We start from the raw sequence: 19,539 nt of genomic DNA on the forward strand, positions 1-19,539 counted from the left end.
AATCAAAAAATGGTTTTGCTCTACTCAATTCTTTGTGTTAGTTTCATTCTGATTAAAGTGCTTTTAAACAGCAGGTGCTAAACAAAGCAATCAAAAACACACAGTCAATGTCGAAAAACAAAATCAACAATAGAAACGGGATAAACGCTTGACTCAGTCTTAGGTGCCCGTTATTTGAACATCTTCTTTTAAGTATGAGTTATCAGGTCGAATGCTTATTGGTATTGATACTAATCCTTGTATGGTATCATTAGGAAGCAGGCGTGTGCTGAAATCCGTCAAATAGCACGCACTTTTGACATTTAAGACGCGACTCCCTAAACCGTAGCTAGCTAATGACGAAGCCAACTGCTCTCCAGTTGTTTGAGAGCAATTCGCCCGACGCTAGTGGGTTATGTTTTAAAACTGCTTAGAGTGAATTTTTAGTTGTTTTTATGGGTTCATCAAAAATCCATCAATTGGGTTCAATATATTTTACTCTTTTATAATCGACAGTGTATTATTTCTATCTAAATCCGAAGTCTCTGTGCTTGGACCTCTATCTCACAAACAACTGATAGTAGTGTTGGTGACGTCACTTTTTCCCACATTGAGGTTATAAAACATTATGGAAGTCATGTAAGTCTCCTGTGCAAAGTTTTTTATTCACCGATTTTAATTTTTGATCGTAAATATTAAATAGGTCGTAATAATGCCAATTTGTCGATGGAAAAAACGAAACTTATCCTCAATACTGAAGAGTGTGAACTACTCAATTTATTTTACCCCATATTGTTGATAACAGACGCGATTGCCATCCTACAAAACAGTTCAGGACTAATCACGTAAGGTGTTTCAAAACTACGGAGACGCAAAAAGGTTTGCTGGAATGAGCATCAAATGATTCTAACATCAATGATTCTAAAATATATTAATGGACCATCGGGGCAGTCGTGGTGTCCCCTTGTTTCTTTGATCGTGATCACTGCAATCTATCCTGCATATCTTTCCTACATTCTTGTTGTGGTAGGAGTCTGTGGATCAGCTGCTGCCGACCCTCTTCACCCTCCTCCACTCAAACCAGCTGAGTTTATTTCAAATTATTCTTTTTTCTAATTATTTCATTTTCTTGCAAATTCATGTTCAAAATTTTTGGCGCTAGCTCACTGTACCACTCCGTTAATTCATTGAAGAAGAGTACCTACGGGAAGAAGTTCAGGAGCTAGTTCACTTTTTCCCCGGCTTAAACATTAATCCAAAGTGACGTTACAAATTTCTTTTTCTGAATCATTACGGTACGAACATTTTGTCTGGCACGACCACATTAATAATACCATTACCAAACACCCAGAAGTCACCCCTCTCGAGGTTACCTGCCTACTTTAGGAAATTCGCGGTCTACCAAATTGTTTTGTATTGTTTATTGCCACCGCGAAGGGGCACCTGAAATCTATGACTCCCTCCGATCTCTACATTGCTTTTTTGTCAACGTTACCCAACAAATCTCTAGACCGACGGAGAAAAGCGACAGCCATATAATCGAGAAGTACAGAAAGTTGCATCAGTCATCAGATCTCGAACTGCGCACTCTATCGGCAATACTTCATCACTACCCCCGAATAAAACGACTCTTCAGAACACGAGGACAGAAGAGAAGGAACCAAGTGGAGAAGCGTGAAGCAAAGAGACAGAAAAAAGACAACGCTTAGTGCAGGTTAGGTTTGTGAGTCTTTGGTTCCGAGCCCCTCCACTAAGTACCCTGTGTCGCTTGTCCCCTCCTCCTTCAAAATGAGCAAGCACTACACTAGAAAAATTCGGTTACCGACAGTTGTTCGTCCTGTAATGAGAAGATTCCAAAAAATGAAAGTCATTCGATTGCGCCATGTGTGGAAATCGAACGCATTTATCTGAGCAATGCACGGAGCTAAGTAACGTAGCACTGAAGGGAATCCTCGCACTTGGAAAAAATATTCTGTTTTCCACCAAATGTGTTGGAGAGAAATGCCACGAAACAATCATGCAAGATGTTAAGGAGAACAACGAAAACCAGAAGAAACAAATGCAGAACATCGAAGCGGAAATGACTGCCTTGAAGCAGACTATCAGTGAAATAAAAACATTCCTGACCCACAAAGCAAAAGAGACTGAAGTACAAAACCCAGTGGCAACTAGCGGCACAAACATACCAATGAAACCGCCTGAGGAACTGGACGGAATTCGAATCCGCGAAATTAAAGAATGTGCAGATAAAAACCCAATAAACCGCCAAACCTATGACTACACTGAGGTGCAAATCAATGATATAATCCGACTTGGAAATTACGATGAGAATAAAACGAACGATACTGATCAAAATACCAAATCCATGGCAGCGAAGAAAAATCTTACTGTCGGCGAGAGAACTTAAAACATTTGACACGCCAATATTTCTCAGTCGTCAACTATCTCGTGAGAACGCGGACCTGGAAAACAAAGCACTTAAACGAAGACGAGAGATGATCCAAGAAGGCATTGAATCCAAAAATCTTAGAGTAAACGACGGCATTCTCTACCAAAAGATCGGTAGTGCATGGTCTGAAATCAAACTCTCCCACTCAGCAAGTCAGGATTGACTATCCGCCTACCTGAGTATCCTTGTTTTCAACGTGAGAAGTATACTTGAACACCAAAGAAGGACAAACTTTGCAAGCTCAATACGAAGAAAAAATCTATACGAAGTTTTATGCTTAACGGAAACCTGGCTCACTTAAAATATACCTGATGCGGCTTTGTTTTTACCTGCCGTTTGTTTTTACCTACCGGCTTTGTTGTTTGTGCTACGAAATTCACTGAAAGGACCGCCCAAGCAGCAACGGCAAGTCAAGGCATGGTGGGGTCTTGGTAGCAATCTCAAACTGTATTCCGAATTGTGCCATCGAAATTGATTTTAATGACTGCGTTATTGTGCGACTGTCCATCCAGAAACCTGTTATCATATGCTGCATCTATAGCTCACCCAAAAATAGTACATATAAATGGGAATCAGTCCAGTTTTCGAACTCGATCAAATTCTTGAGGAACAGAAAGCATCTGTTCTTGAGTTTAACGCTGCCTGTGTCTACATAGTCGGTGACCTAAATTTTGACCAAACTAACTGGCTTTCCATGACGTCTACCACTCCTGATCAATAACTTGTACTAGATTATTTAACCGAGCACAACTACCAGCAGTTAATCAAATGTGAAAATGGTCGATCTCTGGATATCATTCTGTGCAATAAACCGTAAACAGCTCTGAACGTGGCGGTAGATAACCAAATGAGAATTCTTCATACCTCAGACCATCAACCATACTCCGAAAAAATCAGCCTCCAAGCTCCACCCAACCATAAACACACGCCTTTACCAAAATCGATACTAGATTTTTTGCTATTTGCTTTCAAGAAAGCTAACTGGAAGGAAGTTAACGAGTACATAAAAGATCACCCATTCAATCCATACTGTTTCAGCAATTCCGATCAAATGGTCGAAAAGTGGTACGAGTGGCTCTATGAAGCTCTGAAGGACCTTGTTCCACGGAAAACGAAACATCGTCGAGAACTAGCGCAATGCGAGTCCTCCAATCTTATTAAAAAGCTGAAAACTTTACAAAAGAAGCAAGAAAGCCGCCCTACGAACGAAAACGAAAGAAGAATAGAAAAAGTACAAACGAATTTAGTGACTTCCCTTCAAAAAGATCAACATAGCCCTGAAACACAGCTTTTCCAAAAAGACAGGTTCTCGGAGCTCCAAAATACCCCAAAGCGCTGACCAAAGCCAACCATATTCCACAAGAGGTTTTCCTTGATGACAAAATAGCTCGAACTGACGCCGAGAAGGCCGAATTGTTCAATCAATGTTTCCAATCGGTGTTCACTGAACAAACTTACACCGCTGAAAAGTGGTGTTGCACATCCGACACCGGTGATAGACAGTATTCACTTCAGTCAAGCCGAAATAAAAGAAGCGATGTCAAATCTTGATGAAAACAAAGCAAAAGGGCCAGTTAGCATAGGAAACGAAGTCCTCAAGAACTTGTCAGAATCACTGTGTGAATCTCTTTGTATGCTCTTCAACCTTATTGCAAACAAGTGTCACTTTGCAAATGAATGGAAAACGAGTGAAATTGTACCGATGTTCAAAGATGGCAACAAGCAGGAAGTTGCAAACTACAGACCGCTAAGCCTACTGTCGACTGTCTCGAAACTGCTTGAGAAATTAATTTTCAACAAGTTATATCCCTTTGTCTCGCCATTCTTATCAGAATCACAGCATGGATTTCGTTCAGAAAGGTCAACGCAAACGACGCTGATTGAATTCTTACACCACCTTTTGATTAACGTTGATTCGTCCTGCTGCGATTTCCTCATGGCTTTTTATATTGCTTTCAAACAGGCATTCGACAAGGTGAACCACGAAAACGACTGATAGAAAAACTCTCTTCATTGGGAATCGGAAGAGCATGTCTGAAGTTGTTGATTAGCTACCTCAAAAATAGGAAGCAAACGGTACGAATCAGCAGAACTATCTCGACTGTACTGAGCGTCATCAGCGGAGTGCCACTGGGATCAGTTCTTGGTCCCTTGCTTTTCTTGGTTTTTACCAATGACCTTCCCAACTGCTCCATGTCAGAATCTTTTGGTTACGCTGATAATTTCAAGATAGTTGGAACCAACCCAGTGGCAATAAATATTGGCATTCGGAGGATCTGGAAATGGTGCCAAAGTAATCTCATGGAAATAAATTTATCAAAAGGTAAATGCCTGGGGTTGAAGGGCATCGGCACAGTCCGCTTGACTAATTTCAGTTTTGGTAGCACTTCAGTAATGAAAGACCTAGGAGTAGTTGTAGCCGACACTCTTACATGGGCCACTCATGCTCAATCTCGAACTCAAAAGGCTTTAAACGCTCTTTACTCTATCAAGAGAAACATTTTTTGGCAAATTACGCAAACAGTAAGAACCCGTATGTAAGTTATATTGTTCCAATTATCAGTTACGGCTCAAGTGTGTGGAAACCAGGCAAAGTTGAACTCAGTCTAGTTGAAATTGTAAAGAAGAAAGCTGCCAATTGGATCACTGGTGCCAAAATTCCTTTCAATGAACAACTCTTGAAACTCCATTTACTTCCTTATCCTTATACCATGAGCTACATGTTGTATTGTTATTTGCGAAAATTTTAACGGGGAAAGTTGATTTATACTGGAAACTTCAGGTATCATTAACAGAGCCAGGTACAACTCGATACCAGACGACTCGTAACTTCATCTGTCAGCAACCAAAACTCGGGAAATGTGAATCCGACTATTGGTATAAGGCCTGCCACCTTGCGAACACCTTCAACGAGTTCTTCAAATACGATATCCTATTTCATGAAAACTAGAAATCCGAACTTCTCGATCTATATTTTGTCTACTTCAGGCTGCGTTACGATGAAAAGAACACGTGCTCTTGGTGAATTATGTGCAGGTGCAACAACTGCAAGAACGTGAAAAAACTGAATTTTGTTATCTGATAAACTGAACGACACAAACTGGGGTCAATCTATAACCCTTGGATTTGTTCTTAAATTCTGTTTTATTATTATTATTATTATTATTATTATTATTATTATTATTATTATTATTATTATTATTATTATTATTATTATTATTATTATTATTATTTCAATTATTTTTGATATAAATATTATGTGTGGATGTATTCTAAGTTCTTATGTTGCTGCTGACTATCATTTTTATTTACAGAATAGTTTTTTAGCTGCGAAGCTGTACGCTGAGTGCAGATACACTGGTGTGATCTTGGTTCTTTTTGTATCCTCGACTGACGGTCATTTTTAAAATTTTCACGCGGCAAGCCTCAAAAAGTGTTTCTGTTGATCTGTTTATGTCGCTCTTTTGTTTTCATGTGCGTGAGGTCATTTCTTAAACTAAATACAAGTCTATTTCAAGTTGAACTGCTTGATGAGTTTTTGATCATAAATGACTTATCGGACTTTAAATGACTTTTTAATTTTAATATTAAGGTTGCTTTAAACCCCTGTAAAGCCATTGAAGGACTGAAGGCTGTTTGTAATACAGCATTGCGACTAAATTCCATATGCATTCCACAATATCAAAACTTAATAATTTAACTTTCATTTATATGCATCAGCAACTCCGTCAGCTCATTTGTGTATCTGTCGCTACCTTCATAGCAAATATTGTAAATACGTTGGTCTTTTTTATGCAAATTCTCAAGAGACTTTTTCTAGCTTTCGTTCTTAATTTTTGAGTGATCTCTATTGTTCTCACTCCGAGGTAAAGCTTGTTGCTAAAATGAAAACGATTGCAGGATAGCTACAAGCAGGGACCGATAGCCGAATGGGCCGTGCTTCTGGTGAGGGATTGGGAGGTCCATGGTTCGAATACCGGAGTGGGCAACTGTTTTTCCACCCATAACGAAAAATTTATCTAGGTTAGAGCCCTTGAATTAGATTGCATCGCCTGTCGTTCGAGAGCAATCTTCCGTTATTAGTCGGTTTATGTTATTGTGTGGTAATTTGAAAACTCAAATACATTGTTGAAAGCTCTTTAGATACATTTTTGAATCTCGTAGTTTGCAAAACATGAAAATAAACAAAACAGAATTGTAAAGATTATTTGTGGAGGCAACGATATTTAATTGGATTTTAAAAAAAAATCAAGTGCAACGCCATTTGCACTTGTGTAACGTCTATTGCCATGGTCAGTGTCTTCTACGAATTCTCATCATATTTTGAATGGTACTAAAGGACGCATATGGTCACAACAGTCTTTTTTCTTATTGTTTCATTTTTTGCCGTTGCTATAGCTAAGTGGTAAAGTAAACTATAAGAGGAGTGAGAGTCCTTTAAAAACTTTGTTTGCAGCGGAAAGAGTTTATAAATTTTTTCAAACCGACCACCCTTTGCTGTGAGCAGTTAGAAGAAGTGCACATCAATATTTAAGCGATATGCTATAAAAAATTTAAGTGACATGACCGAACTATCGAAATTCACCATTGTCATAAAATCCATCGTTTTTAGTGATATAATGATTCTGCTAAATGTTTCAAAATCTGAAAATACCTGAAAATTTTTCCAAGATTTTACCATGAAATTTTATCGGCAAACAGAACATGAATTATCTACCATATTATACCTGTGATAGGTGCCCTGGCTAATTGTGTCCGACTAGAAGACATTATTAGCTAATTATTGGTCGTTTTAAAAATTGGTCTCCAAGAAATTTATCTTCATTTGGCCAAGTTATCTCGAAAAACACCTTTTGAAGCATTAAGGGCCAAATTTCGCTGATCAAGGCTGAAATTGCCGAAAATAGACAACCTCGAAGATAACTCAATTGTTCTCAATTTTCTGTGTTATGATTACGATTACGATATATCAATGGGCTGAAATTGGGAGGTAAATCTATCCCAAACGTATTATGCTTCCCTCCCACTAAACTCGCAAAAGAATTGTGAACAAATTTATATTTTTTAAGTGCTGTCGAATGAAGTTTGAAGCAATTATTGTATGTATACGTGTGTTTTTCAAGTTTTTCGCTAGATCGTTTTGCTATTCTAGTGACTTTTAAATCCTTGGCTCTTTCATTTTGCGCGATCTAAATATCTTAATCATTCACACTTTTAAGCAGCTGAACTCCAGTGGCGGCAATTCACTACTAAAAGTCGATGAAAATTGCGCCGGAGTAGATGTAATTTTTCACTTTAAATTTTATTAGTGTTTATAGTGGTATATAGTAACCGAGACTTCCAGACTGAAGCGGGCTGCAGTATTATTGAGCTGCCACTAGTCGTTGGAGAGCAATTCTTCTTAAGTTAGTTGGTTATTTTAACTTTTTTCTCAGCCTTGGATGATCTTTTGGTAGTTGGCTTGGATAAATTGATTGGTTTGGGAAATTTTTGACACCATTAATTTTTGTTTGGCAGAATTTTGAGCTCTTGACAATCTGAACAGTAATATCAATGATATTTAGAGTTTTTCATTGGGGGGTTCACATAGCAAGGAAATGAAAGATCAGCTGTACCTCTGTATTTTCAGTGGGCCGTGTAACTTCATTTGTGTCCTTCAGATAATTTTCAATGGCGGAAGATGACGCTCAAGACAATAAAAAGCACCGCAAAGGGAAGAAGAGAAAACAAAAAGAGATTAGCTCCAGTAGCCAAACTAAGTCCAAAGATGGCAAGAAATTGGAGCCAGATGCAAAACGAAACCCAAAAGGGTTCACAGTCAAAAGTGCCAAGAACATGCGTAAACAGTTTGTTAGGAAGCAAGATATCCAAACAAAGAAACATCATGTTCCTGTGTTGGACCGCGCGGCGTTATCGTTAGAACCTCCGCCCATAACAGTCGCAGTAGTCGGGGCGCCCAAGGTCGGCAAAAGTACTCTGATCAAGTGCCTGTTGAAAAATTTTACAAATTTAAAACTCACAGCTGTTCGTGGACCAATTTCAGTTGTGGCCAATAAGAAAAGCCGTCTTACTTTTATTGAGTGCAATAATGATATTTGTAGTATGATAGATATAGCGAAAGTCGCGGATCTAGTTTTGTTGATGATTGATGCCTCGTTTGGGTTCGAAATGGAAACGTTTGAGTTCTTATCTGTATGTCAAGTCCACGGAATGCCAAGAATGATTGGGGTGTTAACTCACCTCGATTGCATGAGAGACAATAAGGCTCAGAAAAAACAGAAAAAATACTTAAAGCATCGTTTTTGGGATGAAGTTTATCAAGGCGCAAAATTGTTTTACTTTTCAAAATTTGTGAATGGCGAGTATTTGAAACGCGAAGTGCATAATCTCGCACGTTTTGTGTCAGTTATGAAGTTTAAAGCTATTAATTGGAGAAATAATCACCCTTACTTGCTCGCGGACCGCTTAGAAGATATGACCCCGGCTGAGAAAATTCGAATTAATCCTAAATGCGAGCGAAATGTGTGTTTGTACGGTTACGCCCGAGGGAGCCCTTTTCAACCCTTTCAAGATGTCCATTTACCAGGTTGTGGGGACTTCAAAATTGCGGATTTATCATACCTGCCTGACCCTTGTCCCCTGCCTGAAGTTCTGAAGAAAAGGGTTCTTGACCAGAAGGAGCATTTAGTATACTCACCGTTTTCTGGAGTAGGTGGTATTGTCTATGACAAAGACGCTGTCTATATTGAACTCGGAGGTAGCCATTCTCACAAGGCAGAAAATGTCGCTAAGCAGACGTCGGATGACTCGCGGAGAGAAGTTGAATGTGGAAAACCGTTTTCAGAGCTGATGGGTGAAAAGTACTCTTTAGATGAAAAGCTGAAATCGGCGCAGATGTCTCTTTTCGAAAGTTCTGAGCCAATTGTGTCCGAGAAATTTGAAAATGTGAGAGCTGACCGGGAAAAAGATTCGGCTTTCGAATCAGGAAGTGACGATGTTGAAGAAACCGAAGATTCAGAAGATGAAAATGAGGAAACTGAAGATGAAATTTCGGAAGAATTTTCTGAAAGTGGTGAAGACTCCATGGATGAACTTGATCAATCTATCCTCAAAGACAGCAACCATGGAAGTAGCGATAGCGGCCGTGGTCGTTTGAGACGAGCTATGCATGATTCAACTAGTCAAGGTTCTGGAATGTACAACGCCAAAAGTGGAAAACGCGCGAAACTTCAGGAATCGAAAGCGGAAAGCCAAGAGTACGAAGAAGGCTCTGACGAAATGTCGGAATCGGATGTCGACGACAATGATGACGACGATGATGAGGAATATCAAGATCTTCCTGGTTTCCAAAGGAGCAACAAAGATCACGAACCAACTGGTTCGGATCCCGAATCCGATGAAGATGATATTTTAGATTCGGGAGCATTGAATTGGAAGCGTAATATGAAGGAAAAAGCCGCTATGCGTTTTGTAGATCGAATGAACAAATCTAATCACTTAAGAAACGTGATTTACGGTTCCGCGTCTATGCAAGATCAAACTGACGAAACGCGAGAGGATTCGAACGAGATCGCAAATTTGTTCACAATTCGAAAAGCGGTGGAAGATTCGACGGGAATCAATGCTGTCGATTGCACGTTGCCAGTCGTCGAAGGAAAAGCCAATACGGGTGTTCAAAAGAGGAAGAAATTTCTGTCATGGCTTCATTCGACCAATAAGTGCAAAATTGAGAATTGTTTCGTCACTGGAAACTTCGGCGAAGAGGATGCCGAACGACTCCTGCAAGCCGATGATTATGATGCTTTTGGCGATTTTGAAGACCTGGAAAAGGAGGACGATGATGAACTAGAAGACAGCAAAGGCGATGATGAAAATGACAAAGAGGAGGAGGATAATGTTATAAGCGGCGAAACTCTGAAAGAGATTCGAAAACGGAATTATGAGAAGAAAAAGAAACGAATGATGCAAGTTGTGGATGTCGAGGGTAAAGACAAAGACACATTTTACGACGAACTCAAAACTGAAGTTTCAGCCCAGGCACTTCTGAACCAGCAAGAATTTGAAAGTCTTGACCCTAGTATGCGTATTAAATTCGAAGGTTACAGGGCTGGAATGTATTTGAGAATAGAACTGAAAGGGATGCCTCCGGAGTTTGTGGACAACTTTGATCCAGACTATCCGTTAGTTTTGGGAGGTCTGGGTCAATCTGAAAACACTGTGGGTTATATGAACCTTCGAATGAAAAAGCACCGTTGGTTCCGCAAAATTCTCAAATCGAAAGACCCGGTTGTTATGAGTGTAGGATGGAGACGCTATCAAACTGTGAGCATATATTCGATTCAAGAGCATAATATGAGAAATCGCTTTCTGAAGTACACACCGGAGTTCATGCATTGCACTTCGACAGTTTTCGGACCCGTTGTTCCTCAAGGAACCGGTTGCCTATTCGTCGAGAATTTAGCCAGGGATACTCCGCATTTTAGAGTCACAGCTACTGGAACTGTTCTGGACCTTGACAAATCCACCAACATTGTCAAAAAACTTAAATTGGTAGGATATCCTGCGAAGATATTCAAAAATTCAGCTTTTATTAAAGGAATGTTTAACAGTGCGCTTGAAGTGAGCCGGTTTATTGGTGCTAATATCAGAACAGTTAGTGGAATTAAAGGGCAAGTGAAAAAAGCTTTAGCCCAACCCGTGGGTTCGTTCAGAGCAGCTTTCGAAGACAAAATTTCGAATAGTGATATCATTTTCTTGCGCAGTTGGTACCCTGTGGAAATTCCTCAGTTTTACATGCCAGTCTTTAACCTCCTGGATCGAAGTTCTAACCGGCAGGAATTGGCGTATGGTATGAAAACGGTCGGGCAACTTCGATTTGAACGCGGAATTTCAGCGCCCAATAATCCCAATTCTCATTATCAGACAGTTGAACGCAAACCTGTCAAGTTTAAACCACTGTTCCTTAATGAGGGTTTGCAAAAGAGTTTACCTTTTCATGTTAAACCGAAGTTTATTAAAAACAAAAAGAACAAAACTGCTGTTATTCGAGAGCCACACGAGAGAAAGCTGAGAGCGCTTTTGAATGAGATTAGAGGCGTGCATGGTGAAAAGAAACGCGTGACCGAAGAGCAGAGGCAGGCCAAATTAGCCGAAAGAAACAAAAAGTTGGAGAAAATTGAGATGAAGAAACAAGAACGCAATAAAGAGCTGAGAAAGAAGTTGTATAAAAGTATGATGAAAGCTCCTAACTCATAAAAAAGCTCTATTATTTTATTGATTGATTAATTGACTCAAGATAATTGGAGATTTGATCTGAGTAAATGTAAAGAAGTATTCAAGAATTGAAATTTTCTACTGAATTTCTTTTACTGATTCGGAGAAAATTTGAAGCCTTGCTGCAATTTCCAAGTCCGTACTTGCATCAAATAAGCACAATATCACCTTCGATTGTTCATGGGCACAGACAATGTCAGATTCAGATCTGTAATTAGGCTATCTCCCAATTGGCCGAAAGGGCGTTTAACCGACAATAAAAAAATAAAAAACCATTTGAGTATATAGTTCCTTCCCCCACTAAAGTGGGTCGGAATAATTATGTAACCTATAAGCTTTACCACATTGCAAATGCAGTGGTTGGAGGAACTAGTGATTTTTGTCAAATCAAATGTTTTGACCAGTCAGAATTAATTATGCTCTCGGCAAATTTATAATTAGTTTTACTTGTCGTCTAAACCCGCTGTCAGGCACCATTGAGGGACTTTGACAACTGGTACCCAAATAATGAAAACTGCCCATTGCTTACCACTCAAATAATTTGAAAATATTTACAACGTAACATCTAGTGGTCTCAATACATTTTTGAAGGACCAACTATTTTCAGTTTATTAATAGCCGCACAGCGATAGCTGGGGCTATTATTGACCTTCTCTTGGTTTTTTACAATTCAAGAATTTGAATTGTATAGGGGCGCTGTCTTTTTTTAAGAACTGTTCACACATTTTCATGATTTTTGAAGTCAAATTGGACTAGTGATTTTTGTCACGCCGAAACAGGAAGAGGAGCAAAAAAGCTAGTTGTTTTGCGGCGTGAAATTTTTTCGCTCTAATTTTAAAGTAGAGTTAGAAAACGGTGTTTGAACAAAAATTCGCTTTCTCGCTAGTAGTTTTTTGTTCACATGCGGCAATTTCGCTTTGATTTTTTGTCTGTTTTTTCGATTTTTTTGACCGGATTTTTTTCTAAATGGTTCTCCCAATCCATTCATAGTCCTTTTAGGTCTAGTTTTTTGCTTAGTCAATGAAAATTCTTTGAATTGTACGTCAGGACTTGTCCTGCTATGTTTTTTACAATTCAAAGAATTTGAATTGTATTGGGGCGCTGTCTTTTTTTTTAAGATCTGTTCACACATTTTCATGATTTTTGAAGTCAAATTGGAGTGGTGATTTTGGTCACGCCGAAACAGGAAGTGGAGCGAAAAGGCGAGTGGCTTTGCGGCGTGAATTATTTTCGCTCTAAATTTAAAGTGAGAAAACGGCGTTTGAACAAAAATTCGCTTTCTCGCTAGTGATTTTTTGTTCACATGCGGCAATTTCGCTTTGATTTTTACTGTTTTTTCGATTTTTTGGATAGGATTTTTTTTTCTAAATGGTTTGCCCAATCCATTCATAGTCCGTTCTAGGTCTAGTGTTCTGTTTAGTCAATGAAAATTCTTTGAATTGTACGTCAGGACTTGTCCTGCTATGTTTTTTATTTCGTCGTCATGATTTTTGTTACGACCATATGACGTCACAGCCACTTTTTCTTCATTCGTTCATGCAATTTCAACTGAATTGCACGTGTGACGTCATTTTTCGCTCTTAGTGGAGCGAGTTCTTTTGTTCATGCGCGTGATTAAATTTTTGGTCACACTTGACTTACCTCACTCTCAAAAATAACTTCCTCACTTTGAAATTGACTTTTATTTACTTTAATTCAAAGAGATGAGGTCAAATGGGTGTGTGTCACTCTAAATGAAGGTTATTTGAGATCAGCTAATAGAGGCATCAAAAACTTATACAGATTTTTAATCAAAATATAACATCTCAGCCTTCAATGAAAAGACTACTTTTTTTGGTCTGTCTTTTTTACTGTTTTTTTTTGAGACGGCAGTTCTACGAAGCTATTGCGGCTATTTTCTGGAATTCTGCCAGCTGTTTTTTTGAATTGGCAGCAATTTTTTGAATTGGCAGCAAAGATTGAGGAAAGCATGTGCATGTAATTTTGCGGAAAACCCTGGGTTTTACCGCTCTTATGGAAACTGTAAAATTTAAGGAGTTTTGCTAAACGGCATTTAATGTTCCGTGTGCCGTAATTTTGACAAAGGTAGGTTAAACTGCCACAAGCAAGCTACAAAGGTAGGTTAAACTGCTAAGAGTTCAATCTGGAGGCCCCTGCTTTCTTGTTTGTCGATTTGGGGTGGTGAAAATTATTATAACGGGCATCGTCATTTTGCTCCTTCCTTTTCACGTTTAACAGAAAGTATTTAAGTACTGGTTTAAGATAATTTCGACTACCTGGCCTTTAGTCAAACCAGGCCAATTAAGAGTAATTGGAAGTGGTAATGTGCGTTCTCAAATAATGTTCGAGGGCGTCATGTGCCAAACCGTAAAAACTGCTCATTCTAAAGTCAGATTTTAGGCAAATAATTTGAACATTAATCATGACGGAACTATTATATAACAAAACTAACATTTAAGATATTACTAATTGCATCCAAACGAAGTTTGAAGGAATTATTGTCTTTATTGCAAAAATTTTGCTTGACCGTTTTATTCTAGAATATTCCTTCGATTTTACTTCTCGAGTGACTCATTCAGGCTTGACCTCTTGATTTTTGCGTGTTCTAAAAGTGCTCTAACGCAGAAGTCTTGCCTCTTCCTAAAAAATCGATTGCAAGATAATGTTATCACAAGCCATAATAGCCGAGAAGTTAATGCTTCAGTCTGGCACGCCAGAGGTACCTCCGCTTTACTTAACTCCCTATAATTTAACCCCGAATAAGATCACCCTTCAAACCTACTTTCTGAGCATGCCTGAAAGAGCAAAAAAAAAACAAAATTTAATCGTATGTTAAACCGATTTTTCTATGAAATCCAGATTTTTATTTTTGCTAGCAGCTACGCTGTGCAACCTTCATATCTAAATGATGCAAAACTGTGTTCCCAATTAGGGGTCTCATCAAAGGGTTAACGCCCGGTATCAAATTTCCTAATGAGTCAAGATATGAAGCTTTGACGGAACTCCGTGAGGACGCAAGGAGGGCGCCAAATTTAAAACATTAAGATGGATTTCGAATTTATTTATCACGAAAAGACATAATTAAACACAGAAGTATTTCAAATACACAAATAAGACAAACTGGCCATAGCTCTAAAAAATAATATCAGTTTCATCGTGGTAAACGATCTCAATTTTTGCACTTCTGTTCCCTTCAAGTTCTCATAATTTTTCTTTGCGTAATTTTTTCCGGATGAGGCGTTCAGAAAGTTCAACTTTTGCCCTGCAGTGTCTTTTGGAAATTATTCAAAAGTTCCAAATTGCCGACTGGGATCCGCTCAACAGGGCTTGGGTCCCATAATGCCAGCCCTCAACAGCACTAGTTGTTGTCGCAATTCCCTCTATGGCTGTGTCTTTTTGATTCCAGATTTGTGGGGGAAATATATGAGGACGGTTCAAAAGTGGACACCTGATGTAATTTATTCATTAACGAAGCTATCCAGTACTGATGTGCCACTTTGGTTTATTCCTCGACAATGAATTCCAAAAAGTTCTATTTCCTTAATTTTTTCGAAAACTACAGCCGGGACCTTTTCGGGCTTAGAACCTGGGGCAAAAGTTTCCAAGTCATCAAGTAATCAGCTGTTTGTTTATTGTTCGCGTGTTGCTGGGATGGAAGGCATACAGACAAGCAGGAGTGATGCTGTGAATATATTCATGTAGGGTGGAAAAATGGTAGAAAGTTTTAGGAGAAAATTTAAATGTTCCGTCCGCAAGCCAGAACTTAGAACCTTCGAGAAGCGATATCATATAGGGATCACCTATATTTAAGGAACGCTCGGGGTCATTTTTTCCACTGTCAAACTGCAAAAATTCTGTAAACGTATAGGGTTTATCAAAATGCCGGTCCGACGTATCATGAATTGACACGGTCTGCATTTTTTTTCTTAACCGCTGCGATGTTTATTGTTAATTTTTGTTTTGACGGAAAAGCCTACAGAGTCGAGAAAATGGTTTTACTGGTAAAATTACAGAAATTACGGCTGTTGCGGGCGTTAGGTATTTCATTCAAGGTTTTAAACTCTTAACTTTTCGTGTGGCTGGCTTTTCAATAGAAACATTACAATTGTGCTCTCCGTTTGCTTCAATATGTTGGCCAACATGTGTAAATACGGAAACGCTGCACTTGTAGCTCTGATATTTCAAGCAATTCAAGGCAGTAGTAAACTTGTTTACTACCCAAAAGGGACTAGATGAGATAACTAATTCGCTAATTGTTATAGGTTTGCTTATAACTATTGAGTTGTGGGCTTCATTTAACTGACATTTATGAGCCATAAATTTACAGATTAAAGTCGGTGTGAAATGACAGGTGTGAAAATTAATTTCAATTCATTTCCACCCGATTTTAATATCTATTAATTGGACTATATGGAAATGATAGAGACCTAATTATCCTCAATTATAGGAATCTCAAAATCCGGGTGAAACAATATAGGGGTTAAGTTAATGGGGTTGAATGATATAGGTTTAAAAAAAAACTCGGTTAAAAGTTAACGGTTAAACGGTTAAAACGAATAGGGGTGGAAAAAGGACACTGTTTTACTGAGCTGTCGAATCTGAGCACTCCTGGCCCTTTTGTTCAACCGGAGCCGGTTAGCGCAGAATGCGTACACCCTGTGTCGGAATAAAGTCGACCTAATCAGAATGCATTACGTTGCAAAGCGTACAGTTGCTCTAATAAAGTTAACTATATTTTAAATGTTTTCCGCGATTTCCCTATCAACGCGTCAATTAGACAAATCAGTGAAAGCTTGATTTAAAAAAGGGCTATGATAGTGTCTTTACAAATAATGAAATACGAAAAACAAATCGCAATTCAGCATTTATTGAATTGAGGGCTTTCAAAATTTTTTCAAAAACGTTTAACGAAGAAAAACGATTAGCCAAAAAATTCAAAAATGTTTTCTTTTACACTTTTTCATGAATGTCATTTAGCCACAAAAGCGTCAAAGTTCATTTTGCTCGACAGCGTTTGTATTGCAACCCTGGTACCTGACACAACAACCAAACGCATTTTTTAGAATTCTATTTCAAACTAAGGTCGATTATGAATTGCCAAGGTTTTGCAAAACCTTGAAAACTTTAACCAAAAAGAACAATAACATTTTTATTCAATTAAGCAAATTAATTTTAAGAAAAATTATCGAACGCTTTATTTGTAAAAATTTTTTGACACGATTAAAACCGTGAAAAATGGTCATTCTAAAAATCCGATTTTAGCAATTGTGTTGAACGTTAGTCTTGATGGAATTAATAACAAAAATTGAATAATTGATTATTGATATAACAATACTAACATTTCGGATTTTGCTAATTGCACCCGAACAAAATTTGAAGCAACTATTGTTTTTATTGCAAAATTTTTGCATGACCTTTTTCTAGAAGTCTTTCGATTTCAAATCTCAAGTGATTTTTTCAGTGTTGACTTTTTGAATTTTGCGTGATCGAAAAATGCTAAAGCAGAAGTCTTTTCTATTGATAAAACAAAAGCTGTTGTAAGATAATTTGTTAAAATCTTTTCCCAGAGTTAAATGCTTTAATCTAACTTGCCAGATGTCCATCTTTAGTTGGAAAATTCTACACCCACAAAAATTAACCTAAACTACAGACAGCCCCTTTTATAGTAAATTGCATCGCTTGTCATTCGAGGGCAATTTGTCCAACTTTATGTTTTGCTTCACTGTCTGATCTGAGCACTCTTGCGCCTGCCAGTTCTGTGGTTCTTTTGTTCGACAAGAGTGGGTTCGCGCAGAATGAGTGCCCCCTGAGCCCGAATAAAGTCGACCTAATCAGAGTGCATTACTTTGCAAAGCCTACATTTGCTCTGATAAGATATCGCTTCATGATATTGTTAATTGCACCCGCTTGAAGCAAAGATTGTGTGTCTTTCATGAAAAACTTTGATTGACTGCTTATCAGAACAGTATTTTGATTTCTCTTCTCCAGTGATTTTTTCATTTTTGACTTCTTGAATTTTGCGTGATCTAAAGCTGCTCTTAATGCAGAAGTCTTGTCTCCTGATAAAACAAAATCGGTTGTAAGATATGTTATAACAAGGCCATGGTTTCCGAGAGGTTAATGATTCGGTTTAACACGCAAGCGGTCCCTCCGTTTAAATATATGTAGAAAAATTTTTGACATCTATTAAATCGTAAAAACTTTTCATTTCTATAAACCAGACTTTAGCAAATGCGTGGAACAATAGTCTTAATGAAATTAATATTTAAAAATAATAACATATAAGATATTCTTTATTGACTGCGAACGAAGTTTGATAGAATGTGTGCAAAAATTTTGTTAAACTGTTTTCTAGAACATTCTTTTGATTTCCCTTTGCAGGGCTCACTTTGAAGGGTTGAATTTTGATTTTTGCGTGATCTAAATGTGCTCCTAACGCAGAAGTCTTGTCTCTTGATAAACAGAAGTTGTAAGATATGTTATTACAAGGTCATGAATTCCGAGAGGTTAATGCTTCACTTTAACACACCAGAGGTCCCTCCTCAGTCGGAAATTGTTTTACCCATAAACATCAGACTAGGCTACAGCCCCCTGTAAATTAAAATGCAACGGCTGTCGTTCGAGAACAATTTTTTCCGACTTCATGTCTTGGTACGATGTCTGATCTGAGCCTTCCTGGGCCTGCTAGGTCTGTGATCCCTTTGTGCAGCTGGAGTGGTTTCGCGCAGAATGAGCACCCCCTGTGTCGAAATAAAGTTGATCTAATCAGGATGCATTATGTTGCAAAGCGTACTTTTGCTTTTTTAGGTTAAATGGAATTGAATTATTCTCCGCAATTTGTCTAACAACTTGTCAGTTAGACAAATCAAAGAAAGCTTGATTTGAAAAATGGATTATGGTTTTGGCATTACTAAAATTGGATTACAAAAAAATCACAAATTAGCATTTTTCAAAATGAGGGCTGATCAAAATTTTTTCCAAAACGTTTTATAATTGGTTAACGAAGAAATTCAATAAATACTTTTTACACCAATTGTTAAAATTCACTTAACTAAAAAAGCGTCAAAGTGTTCATTTTGATCAAATGCAATTATATAGCTACCTTATGGGACCTTACACAACAAAGGCAATTTTTAGATTTTTTTAAAACGAGGTTCGATTAAGAAATGCCAAGGTTATGCAAAATCTTGAAAGCTTGATCCAAAAATGAGAAGTAAAATGTTTAATTATTTAAGCAAAAAATTTTAAGAAAGAGCGGCATTAATCTCACCAGAAAAATTTTCATGCAAATTTTCAATTTTTGCCCAGAGAAGTGTCTGAGAAAGAAGAATATTTTCGAGAAAGAAGTAACAATTAGGAAACAATTTTTTTTTGAAATTTTGGCTGATATATGCTAAACACTAACAAAGCAAAAAACCAACAGCTTGATCAAATATATTGTATTGAAATTTAAAAAAGTTCAACTTAGCAACTTTTTTGAGAGTGGAAAACACGTGTGCTACGAATATTTTCTTGTGAAAATTGATGAGCAGAAGCACAAATTGAATTTTCTGTTGAGTTTTCTGCACAAATTGAAACAGAGCAACACCCTTAATAAAATTTAATATTTTTGTTTAAACGGTGCATTTTAGAAAATTTTGTCTCTATGAAACATAAGAATCATTTTTATGAAATTTAGATGAAAATCGTTGCCACATTTTTTTAACAAATAGGAAGAATGGGTAGATTAAAACTCTCTACAAAATGAAAAAGAGTCAGAAATTGTTATTCAAAAATTGAATCCATTTTATAGAACATTTTAAGGCTTACACAAAAAGTTTTTTAATTTGAATCTTGAA

The 19,539-nt window shown here is 37.7% G+C and overlaps 2 protein-coding genes across 2 annotated transcripts in view; both read left to right on the plus strand.

Annotated features, from left to right (window-relative positions):
- The window catches only part of LOC142344913 (26S proteasome non-ATPase regulatory subunit 1-like), a 628,982-nt gene that overhangs the window by 506,324 nt on the left and 103,119 nt on the right, over positions 1-19,539 (plus strand). The gene's annotated exons all lie outside the window — the stretch shown is intronic.
- LOC142344912 (ribosome biogenesis protein BMS1 homolog) lies at positions 8,037-11,787 on the plus strand. The gene has a single exon (XM_075396971.1). The coding sequence runs from the start codon at positions 8,099-8,101 to the stop codon at positions 11,681-11,683; it is 3,585 nt and encodes a 1,194-aa protein (XP_075253086.1). The 5' UTR covers positions 8,037-8,098; the 3' UTR covers positions 11,684-11,787.

The sequence above is a fragment of the Convolutriloba macropyga genome, chromosome 8 (assembly GCF_964194025.1).
Source record: "Convolutriloba macropyga chromosome 8, txConMacr16.3, whole genome shotgun sequence".
NCBI classification, from domain to species: domain Eukaryota; kingdom Metazoa; phylum Xenacoelomorpha; order Acoela; family Convolutidae; genus Convolutriloba; species Convolutriloba macropyga.

Bases quoted from the DNA above. Each gene is read 5' to 3' on its own strand.
- LOC142344912 (XM_075396971.1), top strand. From the start codon at position 8,099: ATGGCGGAAGATGACGCTCAAGACAATAAAAAGCACCGCAAAGGGAAG.